Genomic DNA, 16,985 nt, shown 5'->3' on the forward strand with positions numbered 1-16,985 from the left:
TATATTGTATGAGTAATTACATATGCATATATATAATATCACATACAAAATTATGTATATATTTTGTTGAAATCAGTAACTATTTCTCTATAAGGTTACACAATACAAATTATACCGATATAATGTCAGAATGAAATATTTGATCAGAATTATATTAAAGAAAGTATCTTCTGAATGAATAATAACATATAACTTTTTGGAAAGCTGGACTTCAGTGAAAAGTCACATGTTGATTTCTCAGTTTCTTCATTGATATTTTCATCTCCTTATTTCTCAGTGTGTAGATAAGAGGGTTAAAGAGTGGAGTAAAAATGGTGTAAAACACAGAGAGGAGCTTGTCCACAGAGAACCTACTAAAAGGCCACACATAAATGAAAATGCAGGGCCCAAAGAAGAGTGTGACTACCATAATACGTGCAGAGCAAGTTGAGAGTGCTTTGGAGACCCCACCAGCTGCACGCTGTCAGACAGTGATAAAAATAACAGTGTAGGAGATCAAGAGGAGAAGAAAACAGCTCATGGAAAGCAACCCACTGTCTGAGATCATAAGTATACCCAAGACATAGGTGTCCAGGCAGGCAAGCTTGATCACAAGAGGAAGGTCACAGAAAAAGCTGTCCACCTCATTGGGGCCACAGTAAGGTAAATTTACAGTAAAGGCTACCTGGCTGATGGAGTGCACAAATCCAATGACCCATGAAACCAACACCAGCCCCACGCAAGTCCGCCGGCTCATCACTGTCATGTAATGCAAAGGCTTGCATATAGCCACATACCTGTCATAGGCCATGGTAACAAGAAGTACCATCTCAGCCCCACCAACAAAGTGCAAGAAGAAGATTTGAGCCATACATCCTCCGAAGGAGATGAGCTTTTGATCACTAAGGAAGTCCCTGATCATCTTGGGAGTGGCAAATGAGGCCAGCCATATGTCCAGGAAAGAGAGATTCCCCAGCAGGAAGTACATAGGGGAGGAGTGTAGGCGGGGGTCAGATATTACAGTGACCATAACGATAAGGTTGCCCAGAACAGTGACCACATAGATCTCAGAGAAGAATACAAAGAAAAATTTTTGTAGATGTTGTGAAGTGCAGAGTCCATGCAACACAAATTCTGACACCAAGGAATAATTCTGCAGGTCCATTGTCACTGGTCTCAGATTTTGTTCTGAATCTACACAAAGAAAAGAAATATAAGTGAAAGTCCTATCATTTCCAGGCACATGAAAATGAACAACTAAGTGTGATCTAAACATAATTTTTAAGTTGTAAGAGACAACATAAAATAAGATATATAGAAGATTAAAACCAATTCCCTACCAACATATTTATTCACCTTTTTCAGACTTCAGTGTTTCCTCAGGGGCAGTTAGACATTCTGAGAGACTCCAGCATATGAGAGTTGTGGGAATATTTTTTTCTTATCTAGCCTTTGCCTGTGAGCAAAAGTAGAATCAATTATGTACAGAATGTAAACCAAAAATCCTTGTAGGATTGAGAATATAAAGATTTTCTTAATAGTATTGTAGTCTGTCCACCTGTCAATATTATCAGCCAATGTGTAACTGTTTTTAAGTAACAAACATAAGAATTGGAATTAAAACTTAATTTAAAATAATGCCATCAATGACAATTGAATGAACATTGTCAAATCTCCCCTTCTTTCTTTTCCATTTACCTGTGCTGTGCTTAGTCATTCAGACACGTCAGACTGTTTGTTACCCCATGGCCGGTAGCCCGCCAAGCTCCTCTGTCCATGGGGATTCTCCAGGCAAGAATACTGAAGCAGGTTGCGATGCCCTCCTCCAGGGGAGCTTCCCAACCCCAGAATCGAACCCAGGTCTCCCTCATTGCAGATGGATTCTTTATCCACTGAGATTCCAGGGAAGCCCCTTGCATTTACATAAACTTAAAACAATATCTGGCAAAGACATCTGATGGGTGGCCATATCTACATATCTAAACACCAATCAACATGTCTCTCACCAGAAGCCAAGAGATGAAGTAAATTTCATTCCTTAGTGGCAAATTGAAAGGAAAAGTATTCCTCCAAACTGAAAAGTATGATTTGGGTTAAAAACATATTTGAGATGATATACAAATATAGGATAACTGCCAGATTGTGAACCGTTGTATACGCTGTTTAGTAAACTGGGGGGTAGTGACGTTATTGTGCTATATATGAGTTATAGACTGGCATTTATCGTATTTTCTGTTACTGTCTTTCAGCAAAATTTGGTCTAAATAGTAGCCCAATTATATGCAATTTTAATCTAAAGCATGAAACTGTACCATCAGGGAGAATAGCCTCAGTTGAGGCCACCGGACTCTTTCCTAAACTTTACTATTTGTCAGCATCTTGGAGAAAACTTAATTATCAAATCTACAAATGACAGAAATCTGATGGAGTTCACCTATTACATATTTCAAAAGGCTAGAAAAATGGGCTCTAGTCAGCAAATTCTATATATTGAAAAGAAGGAGAAAAGAGTGTAGAACTGATACTTACCATGTTAATAGGGATATAGACTATTATTCATGCACTTCTTTATAATTCTGTTTTTTAAGCTTTTAACTATACTGAGAAGATATTTTTTCCTTTATGATTAGAAGTAAGAGAAAACTGTTTTTGTCAAAAAATGAAAAAACCCTTATAGTATAGTTTGTTATTAATGCTTGTAATTAACTGAATGATAAAGAAGATCTGGTTCAGAAAAATCATATCTTATTTTCCAATTAATATTCAACTCAAGATATGGCTTCCCAAAAAGCAATAGAGTTAGTATCTCTTTCAGGTTAAGCTTATTTGGAATTTTTTTTTTGGTCTTATTTATTAAATCCAATTTATCAACTATAAAATTCACCTATTTTAATCACAAAAACTCTATTATATTTAGTAAACATATCTTCTGTACTAATTTACTCCTTTACACACTCACTATTTCAGACCTTATCTATATAACACCAACAGAGTTTCCCATTCTTACTTAATAAAGTATATAGAAATCAACCAATATGAAAGAAAATAAATAAATTTACCTAAGACTTATACAGTTCCTCTGATTACATGCATTGTTAAAAATTGCTGCTTTTGTCATCTTTTTCAATTTAGTTTGGGAATAAAAAGCTAATGGTCTAATTCATTTGTATTTGTAATTTTTTAAAATAAACTGACTATTTTGAAAGGATTTTAGGATGGCTTTCAATGAATGAGATTTTTTTTAGTACCTCTCAACAAGAACCAGAGCATAAAACCTATGAAATAATTTGGTGAAGTTGGGGGAGAGGCTGCTTTCACAATTATATATAAAAGATTGCTAAATTCAGTATTTGATTTTAAAATGTAGCTTTGAGCTCCCCAGAAATACAATGAGATGTATCCCACTATTGATTTATCATGAGAAATAAGCTGGTGTTTCACTTTCCTCACAAGAGGAAATTACTGTATAAATCTATTTGTGAAGGTATTGAAAAGAGTTCTTTATGAAAAATTTTACAATACATGTAGAACTGTCCTTTGTAAGAGTTTTATTTTGCTTATACTTCATAAAGTTGAAAGTAAAAGTTTTGTAAAGTGTTTACAGGGAACTAAAGTAACATAGGGGCTTCCCAGGTGGTGCTAGGGGAATCCACCTGCCAATGCAGGAGACTCAAGAGATGTGGGTTTGATTCCTATGTTGGGAAGACCCCCTGGAGTAGGAAATGGCAACCCACTCCAGTATTCTTGCCCGGAAAATTCCATGGACAGAGGAGCCTGGCGGGCTACAGCCTACCTGGGGCCCCAAAGTGTCAGACACAGCCGAGCAACTAAGCACATAAAGTAACACATTCCATGCTTGAAACATTCTAATGATATGAATAGGATACAATAATAAAATTTTAAAATCTATAGGAATTAATGATTTTATCTGTTTTAAACCACTCAAATAGCGCTCAACAGGCTTGTCAAGATAATAAAGACTCAGAACTTTTTTATTCCTCTTGAACTTTTATAAATGCATTATATTTAATTGCAACACCTTTGGTAATAGACTGGGGTTATAAATTTGAAGTTAAGTGCTTCATGGACAGAATGGTCATAAATCACAATTCAGGAACCCTTCATAAATGTAGTTGGATTACCCTGACACCCATGGTAGCATACATAGTACAGACCATAATGGCAGTATCTTTATTGATATTTCTTTCTCTTAACGACCACGAAAAATTTCACATGTAAACCTAAAACAACTATGTTTAATTTAGTGTTTATAAAAAGTAAGAGAATGAAACATTGAAATAATCAAATGGAAAACTCAGGAAACAAAAAATTTTTTAAAAAATTTCTACTTGCTGTTGAATCAAAATGTTCCAAAATTAGACACTAGTGATAGATGCACAACTCTGAAATGTAAAAATACTAAAAACCATTGAACTGAACACTTGAAATGAGTGAATTCCATGGTATGTAAACTATATCTCAATAAAGTTTTTTAAAAATAGGTAATAAAAGAAGTAGAATAGGAAAAACTCAGTCAGGTCAGTTCAGTTCAGTCACTCAGTCATGTCCGACTCTTTGCAACCCCATGAATCGCAGCACGCCAGGCCTCCCTGTCCATCACCAACTCCTGGAGTTCACTCAAACTCATGTCCATCAAGTCGGTGATGCCATCCAGCCATCTCTGTTGTCCCCTTCTCCTCCTGCCCCCAATCCCTCCCAGCATCAGAGTCTTTTCCAGAGTTCTAATTTCAGAGACTCTTTTTTATTGCAAGGGCTTTTTAAAGCTCATTAAACAAATGTGGAATTTGTAATCAGGAAAACAAATGAAGCTGATTATGTATACCTACAAAAGATACTTAGATACAGCAATGAAGAAATTTAAATGCTAATACATTTTATTCTAATCATTTAATACACAAGATAATAGAATAAATCAGTCTTTACCTGACTTTTATGTACAGACACACATTCACTTAAATATACATCAAATGATTTTTACTAACCTAAAGTATTCAGTACTGACACAGTAGATCCCTCAGTTTGAATTTTACATCTACCATACTTAAATACAAAATTTATATTTTTATTCCAAGAAGATTTAATTTTCTCTTCTTCATCCTAAAAAATAATTCAGAGAAACATCATTTTAAAAAGATAGGGAACTTCAGATTTGAGTCTCTCCCAGATTTCAGATATAAATGTCTATATCCTCTCACCAATCGGATTAAGAATCCTTTAAAGACGGGCTATTTTTGGCCAATTATCATACTGGCATCTGGGGAATAAACCATCGTGGAAATTTTTGGTAGTGAATCATGTTCACTTTCCCAATTGATAATGGAAGAAACATTTTAAATCTCTGTCAGATTATAGTATCATAGTTGCAATTATTTTAATGTCAACTAGAATAATAAGGCATCATTATCTAGTTTAAAAAGAATAAAATATTCTTTCCTCTTGGTTGGTGGTTGAGTCGCTAAGTCGTGTTCGACTTTTGTGATCCCATGGACTATAGCCTGCCCGACTCCTCTGTCCATGGGATTCTCCAGGTGAGGATACTGGAGTGGGATGCCATTTCCTCTCCAGAGGATCTTCCCAACTCAAGAATTGAACCCTGGTTTCCTGCATTGCAGGCAGATTCTTTACGAACTGAGCTATGAGGGAAGACCTAAAAAATATGCATGCTTTTTTCTTAAATAGTTAAATTAATAAGTTGCATTCTAAAAATACGCTGAAAATCTGCCAACCTCATACATTACTTTTATGCAATCTTGATCAAGCATAACACTTTGGAGAAGGCTCATTCTTACCAGCAATATCAGATTTTATATATAACAAAATATCTTCTTTCTCAAAGTCAGATTCAAGTGATCATGTATAATGACCTGTTGTCCGGGTTACTTGCAGATAATTTATAATTAGTGTCCCACTTACTTCCCCCAGAACATTTTAAATTAAATCAAGTTTCTTATTCTAATGGTTGTATGATGATTGCAAAAATCCTAGAATGTTCTAACAAATGGTAATCACATTTGCAACTCTGTACATAATATTGAATTCCATATTAGACATATACATGCAGTCAAAGTTATAACAAATTTTTCTTCAAAGATAGTTCAGTTCAGTTCAGTCGCTCAGTTGTGTCCGACTCTTTGCGACCCCATGAATCGCAGCACGCTAGGCCTCCCTGTCCATCACCAACTCCCGGAGTTCACTCAGACTCGTGTCCATCGAGTCAGTGATGCCATCCAGCCATCTCATCCTCTGTCGTCCCCTTCTCCTCCTGCCCCCAATCCCTCCCAGCATTAAAGTCTTTGCCGATGAGTCAACTCTTCGCATGAGGTGGCCAAAGTACTGGAGTTTCAGCTTCACCATCATTCCTTCCAAAGAACTCCCAGGGCTGCTCTCCTTCAGAATGGATTGGTTGGATCTCCGTGCAGTCCAAGGGACTCTCAAGAGTCTTCTCCAACACCACAGTTCAAAAGCATCAATTCTTTGGCGCTCAGCCTTCTTCACAGTCCAACTCTCACATCCATACACGACCACAGGAAAAACCATAGCCTTGACTAGACAGACCTTAGTCAGCAAAGTAATGTCTCTGCTTTTGAATATGCTATCTAGGTTGGTCGTAACTTTTCTTCCAAGGAGTAAGGGTCTTTTAGTTTCATGGCTGCAGTCACCATCTGCAGTGATTGGCACTCATTAAATGTTTCTGGAAATGACAATTATTTCAAAGAAATCTCTGCCACTGGCCATAAGAGAAGATAATGCTAAAATTACTATAAACGAGGGAAAGTTTCTGATATGTACAGAAAAAAAACAGCTTTGAAAAGCACACATATTTAGACCCATGAACAATATGAAAAGGTAAAATTACAAGATACTGAAAGAGGAACTCCCCAGGTCAGTATGTGCCCAATATGCTACTGGAGATCAGTGGAGAAATAACTCCAGAAAGAATGAAGGGATTGAGCCAAAGCAGAAACAATACCCAGTTGTGGATGTGACTGGTGATAGAAGGAAGGTCTGGTGCTGTAAAGAGCGATATTGCATAGGAACCTGGAATGTCAGGTCCATGAATCAAGGCAAATTAGAAGTGGTCAAACAAGAGATGGCAAGGGTGAACACTGACATTCTAGGAATCAGCAAACTAAAATGGACTGGAATGGGTAAATTTAACTCAGATGACCATTATATCTACTACTGTGGGCAAGAATCCCATAGAAGAAATGGAGTAGCCATCATGGTCAACAAAAGAGTCTGAAATGCGGTACTGGGATGCAATCTCAAAAATGACAGAATGATCTCTGTTCATTTCCAAGGCAAACCATTCAGTACCACAGTAATCCAAGTCTATGTCCCAACCAGTAATGCTGAAGAAGGTGAAGCTGAACTGTTCTATGAAGACCTACAAGACCTTCTAGAACTAACACCCAAAAAAGACGTCCTTTTCATTATAGGGGACTGGAATGAAAAAGTAGAAAGTCAAGAAATACCTGGAGTAACAGGCAAATTTGGCCTTGGAATACGGAATGAAGCAGAGGCAAAGACTAATAGAGTTTTGCCAAGAGAATGCAGTGGTCATAGCAAACACCCTCTTCCAACAACACAAGAGAAGACTCTACACATGGACATCACCAGATGGTCAACACTGAAATCAGATTGATTATATTCTTTGCGGCCAAAGATGGAGAAGCTCTATATAGTCAGCAAAACAAGACCAGGAGCTGCTTGTGATTCAGATCATGAACCCCTTATTGCCAAATTCAGACTTAAATTGAAGAAAGTAGGGAAAACCGCTAGACCATTCAGGTATGACCTAAATCAAATCCCTTATGATTATACAGTGGAAGAGAGAAATAGATTTAAGGGACTAGATTTGATAGATAGAGTGCCTGATGAACTATGGATGGAGGTTCGTGACATTGTACAGGAGACAGGGATCAAGACCATCCCCATGGAAAAAAAAATGCAAAGAAGCAAAAATGGCTGTCTGGGGAGGCCTTACAAATTGCTGTGAAAAGAAGAGAAGCAAAAAGCAAAGGAGAAAAGGAAAGATATAAGCATCTGAATGCAGAGTTCCAAAGAATAGCAAAGAGAGATAAGAAAGCCTTCCTCAGTGATAAATGCAAAGAAATAGAGAAAAACAGAATGGGAAAGACTAGAGATCTCTTCAAGAAAATTAGAGATACCAAGGGAACATTTCATGCAAAGATGGGCTCGATAAAGGACAGAAATGGTATGGACCTAACAGAAGCAGAAGATATCAAGAAGAGGTGGCAAGAATACACAGAAGAACTGTACAAAAAAGATCTTCATGACCAAGATAATCACGATGGTATGATAACCCACCTAGAGCCAGACATCCTGGAATGTGAAGTCAAGTGGGCCTTAGGAAGCATCACTAAGAACAAAGCTAGTGGTGGTGATGGCATTCCAGTGGAGCTATTTCAAATCCTGAAAAATGATGCTGTGAAAGTGCTGCACTCAATATGCCAACAAATTTGGAAAACTCAGCAGTGGCCACAGGACTGGAAAAGGTCAGTTTTCATTCCAATCCCAAAGAAAGGCAATGCCAAAGAATGTTCAAACTACCGCTCAATTGCACTCATCTCACATGCTAGGAAAGTAATGCTCAAAACTCTCCAATCCAGGCTTCAGCAATACGTGAACCTGAACTTCCAGATGTTCAAGCTGGTTTTAGAAAAGGCAGAGGAACCAGAAATCAAATTGCCAACATCTACTGGGTCATGGAAAAAGAAAGAGAGTTCCAGAAAAACATCTATTTCTGCTTTATTGACTGTGCTGAAGCCTTTGAGTGTGTGGATCACAATAAAGTGTGGAAAATTCTGAAAGAGATGGGAATACCAGACCACCTGACCTGCCTCTTGAGAAACCTGTATGCAGGTGAGGGAGCAACAGTTAGAACTGGACATTGAACAACAGACTGGTTCCGAGTAGGAAAAGGAGTACATCAAGGCTGTCTATTGTCACCTTGCTTATTTAACATATGCAGACTACATCATGAGAAACGCTGCGCTGGAAGAAGCACAAGCTGTAATCAAGATTGCCAGGAGAAATATCAATAACCTCTGATATGCAGATAACACCACCCTTATGGCAGAAAGTGAAGAGGAACTAAAAAGCCTCTTGAAAGTGAAAGAAGAGAGTGAAAAAGTTGGCTTAAAGCTCAACATTCAGAAAATGAAGATCATGGCATCTGGTCCCATCACTTCATGGGAAATAGATGGGGAAACAGTGGAAACAGTGTTAGATTTTATTTTGGGGGGCTGAAAAATCACTGCAGATGGTGACTGCAGCCATGAAATTAAAAGACGCTTACTCCTTGGAAGGAAAGTTATGGCCAACCTAGATAGCATATTCAAAAGCAGGCATTACTTTGCCGACTAAGGTCCATCTAGTCAAAGCTATGGTTTTTCCAGTAGTCATGTATGGATGTGAGAGTTGGACTATAAACAAAGCTGAGCTCCAAACAATTGGTGCTTTTGATCTGTGTGTTGGAGAAGACTCTTGAGAGTCCCTTAGACTGCAAGGAGATCCAACCCGTCCATTCTAAAGGAGATCAGTCCTGGGTGTTGTTTGGAAGGAATGATGCTGAAGCTGAAACTCTAGTACTTTGGCCACCACATGGGAAGAGTTGCCTCATTGGAAAAGACTCTGATGCTGGGAGGGATTGGGGGCAGGAGGAAAAGGGGACGATATAGGATGAGATGGCTGGATAGCATCACTGACTCAATGGATGTGAGTTTGAGTAAATTCTGGGAATTGGTGATGGACAGGGAGGCCTGGCGTGCTGCAGTTCGGACACGACTGAGAGAGTGAATTGAACTGAACTGAACTGAAATTGTACAGTTACCAACAATTAAAAGAGAGTTTAATTCATGTAACATTAACATATAAATTGGTATTTCTATGGCTAACCTGCAACTATACTCGTTACCAAAGTATTTTCTGTAAGTAGTTCTCCTCTATTCTTTCATCTTGTTTCTAATCCCATGTCACTGCTGACTTCTGAAATATATTAATTGACCATTTCACTGCCACACTAACTGAAAATGGTTAAGATATAATTGATTCCTCTTAAATCTTTAAATCTTCATTACATAATTAACTGTAGCACTAATTGCTTAAAATGAATCTGCCCCGAGAACCTATTTTATGCCAGAGATTGTATTATAATCTAATGGGAATAAGAAATGAAACATCATTGCAGCCTCAAGGGGTAACTTGATTAGTGGCTCTTGACAAAAAATGCAATAAAATGTCAAACTTTTAATGTTAGTATCATTAGCATGGACAGTGTGTACACAAAAAGGACAGTGGTCAGGTTAAGATAGAAAACATCATTGAGGGCACAGAACTACCTGCTCAAATTTTTTTTTAACTACTATTTATTGAGTATTTAATATTAACTATGGACTATGTTAGTTTGTGACTGATAAGAGTTATTGAAGTCTGTGAAAGACTTAATGTAGAGGATCTTTCTCCAGTGTGACTGCTAACAAATTTACTCAAATATTAGTATTTAATTAACGTTCTCTCATTGACACTATATGGTTTTAATACTCTTTTTATGGGTTTTACTAACAGCAAACATAACATTCACAAACATTTTTCACATAATAAGAAATTTTATTTATTAATTTGTTTATTTAACATACATTTCAATTCTATTCTATGACAGAATTTTCTAAGCATTATCATTGAGTGATGTTTTAGTCTGGGGTAATTTCAAACAGTTTCAGTGCTTCAAGATGGAGCAATTCTGATAAGACATTTTTTTTTCTCTCTCTACTACTTTGTGTCTTTGTGCCACATTTTTTCGGAGGACAGATATTCAGGAAAATATATATTTTTAAATAATTAAAAGGGATCCCAAAGCTCCACACTGAAATGGGAAATGGACTGCCTTATTAGATACAGAGCTCCCATTCCAGGGGAGGGTTTCTTTTCCCTGGGACCTCAGAGCTGAAATGCTGCAGCCAGAGGTTACCTCTACCCACAGCACAGCCTTCCCCCTGATTCCTGCTTGAAGGAAACTAAAAACACAAATCCCAGCTTTGGAATTAAACATGAGACTCCTGGACCAGCTCTACACCTGACTTGCTGGATGATCTCTGAATGTTGCTTAACCTCCCTGTGCCTTATCTTCCAGTGTGCCAGACACTGGTCTAGGTGCTGGGATAAAGGCAGGGTCCTCACCCAGGTCATGTCTCTGCTCCCTTTCTGTTCTAGGCCTCCTCCACATGCCACCACTGGCCTCTCTCCATCTGGTAGAGCCATGAGCCTTTTCAGGAAGGTCTGATCCGAAAGGGGACCACTCACCAGTTACCAAGGGGCATCTTAAAATCTTCCTAGGGGCTAGCTGGTGGCTGAAATGGCACTGCCACCTGGGTGGGGCCAGTTGTGACATGAAGGAAGGGAGGAGTGTGAGGCTCAAGGGCAGTTCCATCCACAGAGCCTCATTTCCCATCGCTGGCCCTTACAGGAACAGCTGCCACTTTGTGAGCACCAGTGGGTATGAGGGAGGAATTGCTTGGCATTAGTATATGCATATATTTAATTCCATTGTGTGTTACCCACTCAGTCATGTCCAACTCTTTGCGACCTCATGGACTGTAACCCAGCAGGCTCCTCTATCCATGAGCTTCTCCAAGCAAGAATATGGCAGTGGGTTGCCATTCTCTTCTCTGATAAATAATGCCATAGTTCTCTCCAAACTGGTTTCTCCCACTAATGTTGCATGAGTCCTATATTTCCACATTCTTGTCATCAATTTGCAACATTCAAAATCTGATTTTCATGTTAATTTGGTAGTGCAAGCTTGTATTTAGCCTTAATTTTTTTCTAGTACATGAAGTAAATTTCCTTGGTTATATTAGTTTCCTAGGGCTCATGGAGAAGGCAATGGCAACCCACTCCAGTACTCTTGCCTGGAAAATCCCTTGGATGGAGAAGCCTGGTAGGCTGTAGTCCATGGGGTCGCTAGGAGTCAGACTCGACTGAGCGACTTCATTTTCACCTTTCACTTTCATGCATTGGAGAAAGAAATGGCAAACCACTCCAGTGTTCCCTGGAGAATCCCAGGGATCGGGGAGCCTGGTGGGCTGCCGTCTATGGGGTCACACAGAGTCAGACACAACTGAGGCAACTTAGCAGCAGGGCTACCATAACAAATTGCCACAAGCACTGTGGTTTAAAACAAGAGAAATTTATTGTTCCACATCCTGTAGGTAAAAGTCTGAAATAAAGGTGTCATCAGGGCCATGCTCCCACTGACAGTGCCAGGAAAGGATCCCTTCTTGCCTCCTCCAGTTCTGGCAGCTCCAAGTGTTCCTTGGCTTGTGGCAGCGTAACCCCTAACTCTGCCTATTGTGTCTTCACATGGAATTTCGTTTGTGTAAGTGTGTGTCCTTTTCTGTCTCCATGGGGCACACTCATTGGATTCAGGGACCACCCTAATCCAGTATGACCTCATTTATACCATTATCTTTATTCTATCTGCAAATACACTATTTCCAAGCAAGGTCACATTCTGAGATTTCAGGTGGATATGAATTTTGGAAAATGCTATTCTACCAACTACACCTCTATGGCAAAATTATAAATTATATACTATTTACTGTTTAGCTTTTTACAATCAACACTACTTGAAAATTTCATCATATTTATCATATGTGGTTATTTCAAAACCTCAATGCTTATGAGCAGGCAAGTCTTACAGTTGAAGTGTTCAATATCACTTTTTCAAAAAATCTTGAGTATATAGGAAAATAAATTAGCTTTCGCATTGTTTGTCCATGGACTCAGCTTCCCTCTGTTAGGTTTTAATCTCTTTCAGGATCTTGGGAATGGGTTGTTTATACATGTGGTTTCCAGAATTTGGGTTAAAGGTAGAGGTAGCATAAGAATTATAGAGAGGTACATGGAGTCTAAAAACAGACTGAGTTTGAATCTCAGTTCTTTACTTACTAGATATGGAAACTTAGGTAAATTATAAAGCCCCTCCGTGACAGTTCCTTCATACATAAAAATGGGGATAAAAACATCAAGTAGCTAACAACACTGAAATAGCCAAGTTATTTAGTTTCTCATCCATTATATTATTTTTAATTAAAAATTAATTTAATTCTATTAATTTTTCTAAATCTGTCTTTTGAATACTGACTGAAGAATTGCCTTTGACCACTCTTTCTGTAGTAGCCTTAAACAATTCCTGTTTTTCTTGGGACATATTAACAAATCTTACCAATTATGCTCAAAATAAAATCTTGCAAATTAAGATCATAATGGGTATTTTATATATTTGTTCCTCCTGAAATTTGGAAGGCTCATCCACACTTTTAGAGAAGTTAAATAATTAGTTTTGTAAATTTATGGTAGGTTATAAAATTTTTAAATCATAAGCAATAGATAATTTCTTGCTACTACTAATAGTTTGACTTGGCTTTTTCACCCTAATGGTGACTTAGGTTGTGATGTCTACTGGGATTCTAGACTTGGCTGATGAGTACTAGAGGAAAGAAAGCTCTCAAAATAATGTTAAAACTTGTCTGTGAAAATGACTATTTTTTGGTAATGATGAGAATAATCAGCCTGACTTCCTCTTTGGGAAATACAGGACTTAGAGCCAAATCTATCGAGGGGATTGGGAAGAATTCAGCCCATTCTTATAAATTCTTCCTAATTCTTGGTTTCTTGTTTAAAGCCAGGAAGAGAAACAGGAGGTTGCTCTCTCTAGATGGCGCCCAAGTTCCTTATAAATTTGTGTTAATTTTTGCTAGTGGCCTAACTTTCAGCTTTAGATACATTTTCTTAGATTTCTTACACCACCTAAAAGATTTACCTCTGCCTATTGTAAATGTTGACAGTAGCTCCAAAGAAATTAGCGATTTTATCCATGTCAACATAGTGTATAAATAGATTAAAATCAGCAAAATCTTACTAGAGTTGAACTGTCTCACAAATTTTATGGCATATATCTATTTTGTTCTCCAGCTTTTAGGAAAAAATTCAGAAAATGTACTAAGTCTTCAACATGTCATAAGATATAAAATAAAATACTGAAAAATAATAGAAAAACATATTTATCATAGATGAAATATTATATACTAAGCCCCCCAAAACTGACTAAAATTTTGAATTGTTTAGAGTTTATTTTAGTGGTTAGTTTTAAGTAAGTATATATATGTATCACACACAAACGCACACACACATATATAAAACTAGACTTTCTTCACTCCAGAATTAACAAAAAATACAATTGAAAATGACATTAAAATTAAATAAGTCATAATTTTAATAGTTTTAGCATGTAATGAAAAACTTTATTAAACATTGTTGGAGGACACAAAAGAAGACCTGAATAAGTGCAGAAATAAACATGTTCTGTATTAAAAAGCCCAAAATTGTCAATATCTTACTTCTCCCTAAATTGATGTTTAAGATGAATGCATATATAATTACTTAGTATTCATGTTATTTCATAGAAGTATTCTACTTAGTATCAGTGAATAACTGAATTGGTTTCAGAATAATTTTAGAAGAATTCTAATCGGGATACTTAATAGATAGATATTAAAATAAACGACCCAATCAAAAAATGGGCCAAAGAACTAAATAGACATTTCTCCAAAGAAGACATACGGATGGCTAACAAACACATGAAAAGATGCTCAACATCACTCGTTCATTATCAGAGAAATGCAAATCAAAACCACAATGAGGTACCACTTCACACCAGTCAGAACGGCTGCGATCCAAAAATCTGCAAGCAATAAATGCTGGAGAGGGTGTGGAGAAAAGGGAACCCTCTTACACTGTTGGTGGGAATGCAAACTAGTACAGCCACTATGGAGAACAGTGTGGAGATTCCTTAAAAAATTGCAAATAGAACTACCTTATGACCCAGCAATCCCACTGCTGGGCATACACACCGAGGAAACCAGAATTGAAAGAGACACATGTACCCCAATGTTCATCGCAGCACTGTTTATAATAGCCAGGACATGGAAACAACCTAGATGTCCATCAGCAGATGAATGGATAAGAAAGCTGTGGTACATATACACAATGGAGTATTACTCAGACGTTAAAAAGAATTCCTTTGAATCAGTTCTGATGAGATGGATGAAACTGGAGCTGATTATACAGAGTGAAGTAAGCCAGAAAGAAAAACACCAATACAGTATACTAACACATATATATGGAATTTAGAAAGATGGCAATGACGACCCTGTATGCAAGACAGGAAAAAAGACACAGCTGTGTATAACGGACTTTTGGACTCAGAGGAAGAGGGAGGGGGTGGGATGATTTGGGAGAATGGCATTCTATCATGTATACTATCATGTAAGAATTGAATCGCCAGTCTATGTCTGACGCAGGATACAGCATGCTTGGGGCTGGTGCATGGGGATGACCCACAGAGATGTTATGGGGAGGGAGGTGGGAGGGGGGTTCATGTTTGGGAACACATGTAAGAATTAAAGATTTTAAAATTAAAAAAAATCAAAAAGAAAAAAAAATAAAGTAGATGAATTGTAGGTGGGAAAAAAATAAAATGAACATGGGTTTATGGTAATTAAAACAACTTGCTATTGAATGAATCTCACAGGCATTATGCTAAGTGAAGGAAGTCATGTTCAAAGAGCTATTTCTATATGACTCCATGTCATTCTAGATCCAAGTCTAGAAAAGACTAACACTGGGGACAGAGAACAGATAACTTGTACCAAGACCAGAGGAGGGGAGAGAAGGTTGACTACAAATGGGGCCAGAGGGATTTGGGGGTTTGATGAAACCCTCCTATGTTACTGTGATGTTTAATGACTATATGCTTTTGTCCAAACTTACAGAATGATACACTAAAGAGAGTGATTTTTTTTTCCATTTAAAAACTACTTTTGAAGAAAAAAATAATAATAAAGCCTGATACTGGTACTAGGGTACTAGGAATTGATTGCAGGATTCTCAGAACTATTAATCATCACTTCCCCCTTGTGAGTTCTGAACCAGTCTATAAATAGAATCAGGACAAAAGAAGAGACAGAGTATCAGTATTATTACTGGTAAAGCTGTATTGAATATGTAACTCCAAAAGTCTCTGCACCATTTCCCCTTAGTTTTAACCCTTAAACCCAAAGGGAGGGTTTGCAGAACAAATACTTAAACAGGCAGGGGCAAGCATAACTTTAAACTGCACATACCTCTAGAGCAGATAATTCTTAGAGGAAGACACTTTGAGATGTTTCCAGATCTGCTCCTAGAAGGCAGGTTATAATCCCTGACTCAGGTTTAACACCAAGAGCAGAAAGAGAACTCATGTGTGTGTGAGCAACTCTGAAAGGGCAAAACTATGAGGACCTCATGCTCAGTCTCCTCTCTAAACCTTAATGATCTATAAATCATGCTTCATACCAAGAGGAATAGTGAGTGAGTGGTATAGGGAAGGAAGTGCAAAAGGAGAGAAGACTTGCTAATATCAAGATGAATGTTTCTGTACTACATGTCGATGGCAAGCAGAATTGTGAGAGAGGGAAATTATTCCTCCTAACAACAGCAGTTTACAAATTTCACATAACAAAGTAAGGAGGATAAATTATATTAAAAATAATGATGTGGAAAAATATGTAACTGGGGGAAAATCTTGAGTAGTTAGTGGTTTTACTCTGTGTTGGCATAAAATAAATAAATTACAAATAATTTAAATTACAAATTTTGGGCCACAACCATCAATCAGTAATGTGCTTGTAGAAACAAGACTGTAGACTATTCTAAATCTATGATGAATTTCTATAAGATGTGCTCAGAGAAAAGATATCTCTCGCCAGATAGAATTCAATATGTATGTACATTGTTTTGTCCAGAAACTGGTTTTTCAGTATAAAACAACGAAGGTTGATGTGATGAGGCTTTTACGTAGAAATGACCTATTGATGTGTTGCTGCCATAGTATTTAATTTATTTTCTGGGTCATGCTGCTG

At 37.5% G+C, this 16,985-nt stretch overlaps 1 protein-coding gene across 1 annotated transcript; it reads right to left on the reverse strand.

Annotated features, from left to right (window-relative positions):
• Positions 1–211: 211 nt before the first annotated feature.
• LOC128053928 (olfactory receptor 4K14) lies at positions 212–1,144 on the reverse strand. Its single transcript, XM_052646433.1, is given in 1 exon segment — positions 212–1,144. A coding segment is annotated over 1 exon segment (933 nt).
• Between the last annotated feature and the right edge of the window lie 15,841 nt (positions 1,145–16,985).

Source organism: Budorcas taxicolor, chromosome 10 (assembly GCF_023091745.1).
Source record: "Budorcas taxicolor isolate Tak-1 chromosome 10, Takin1.1, whole genome shotgun sequence".
NCBI lineage: Eukaryota > Metazoa > Chordata > Mammalia > Artiodactyla > Bovidae > Budorcas > Budorcas taxicolor.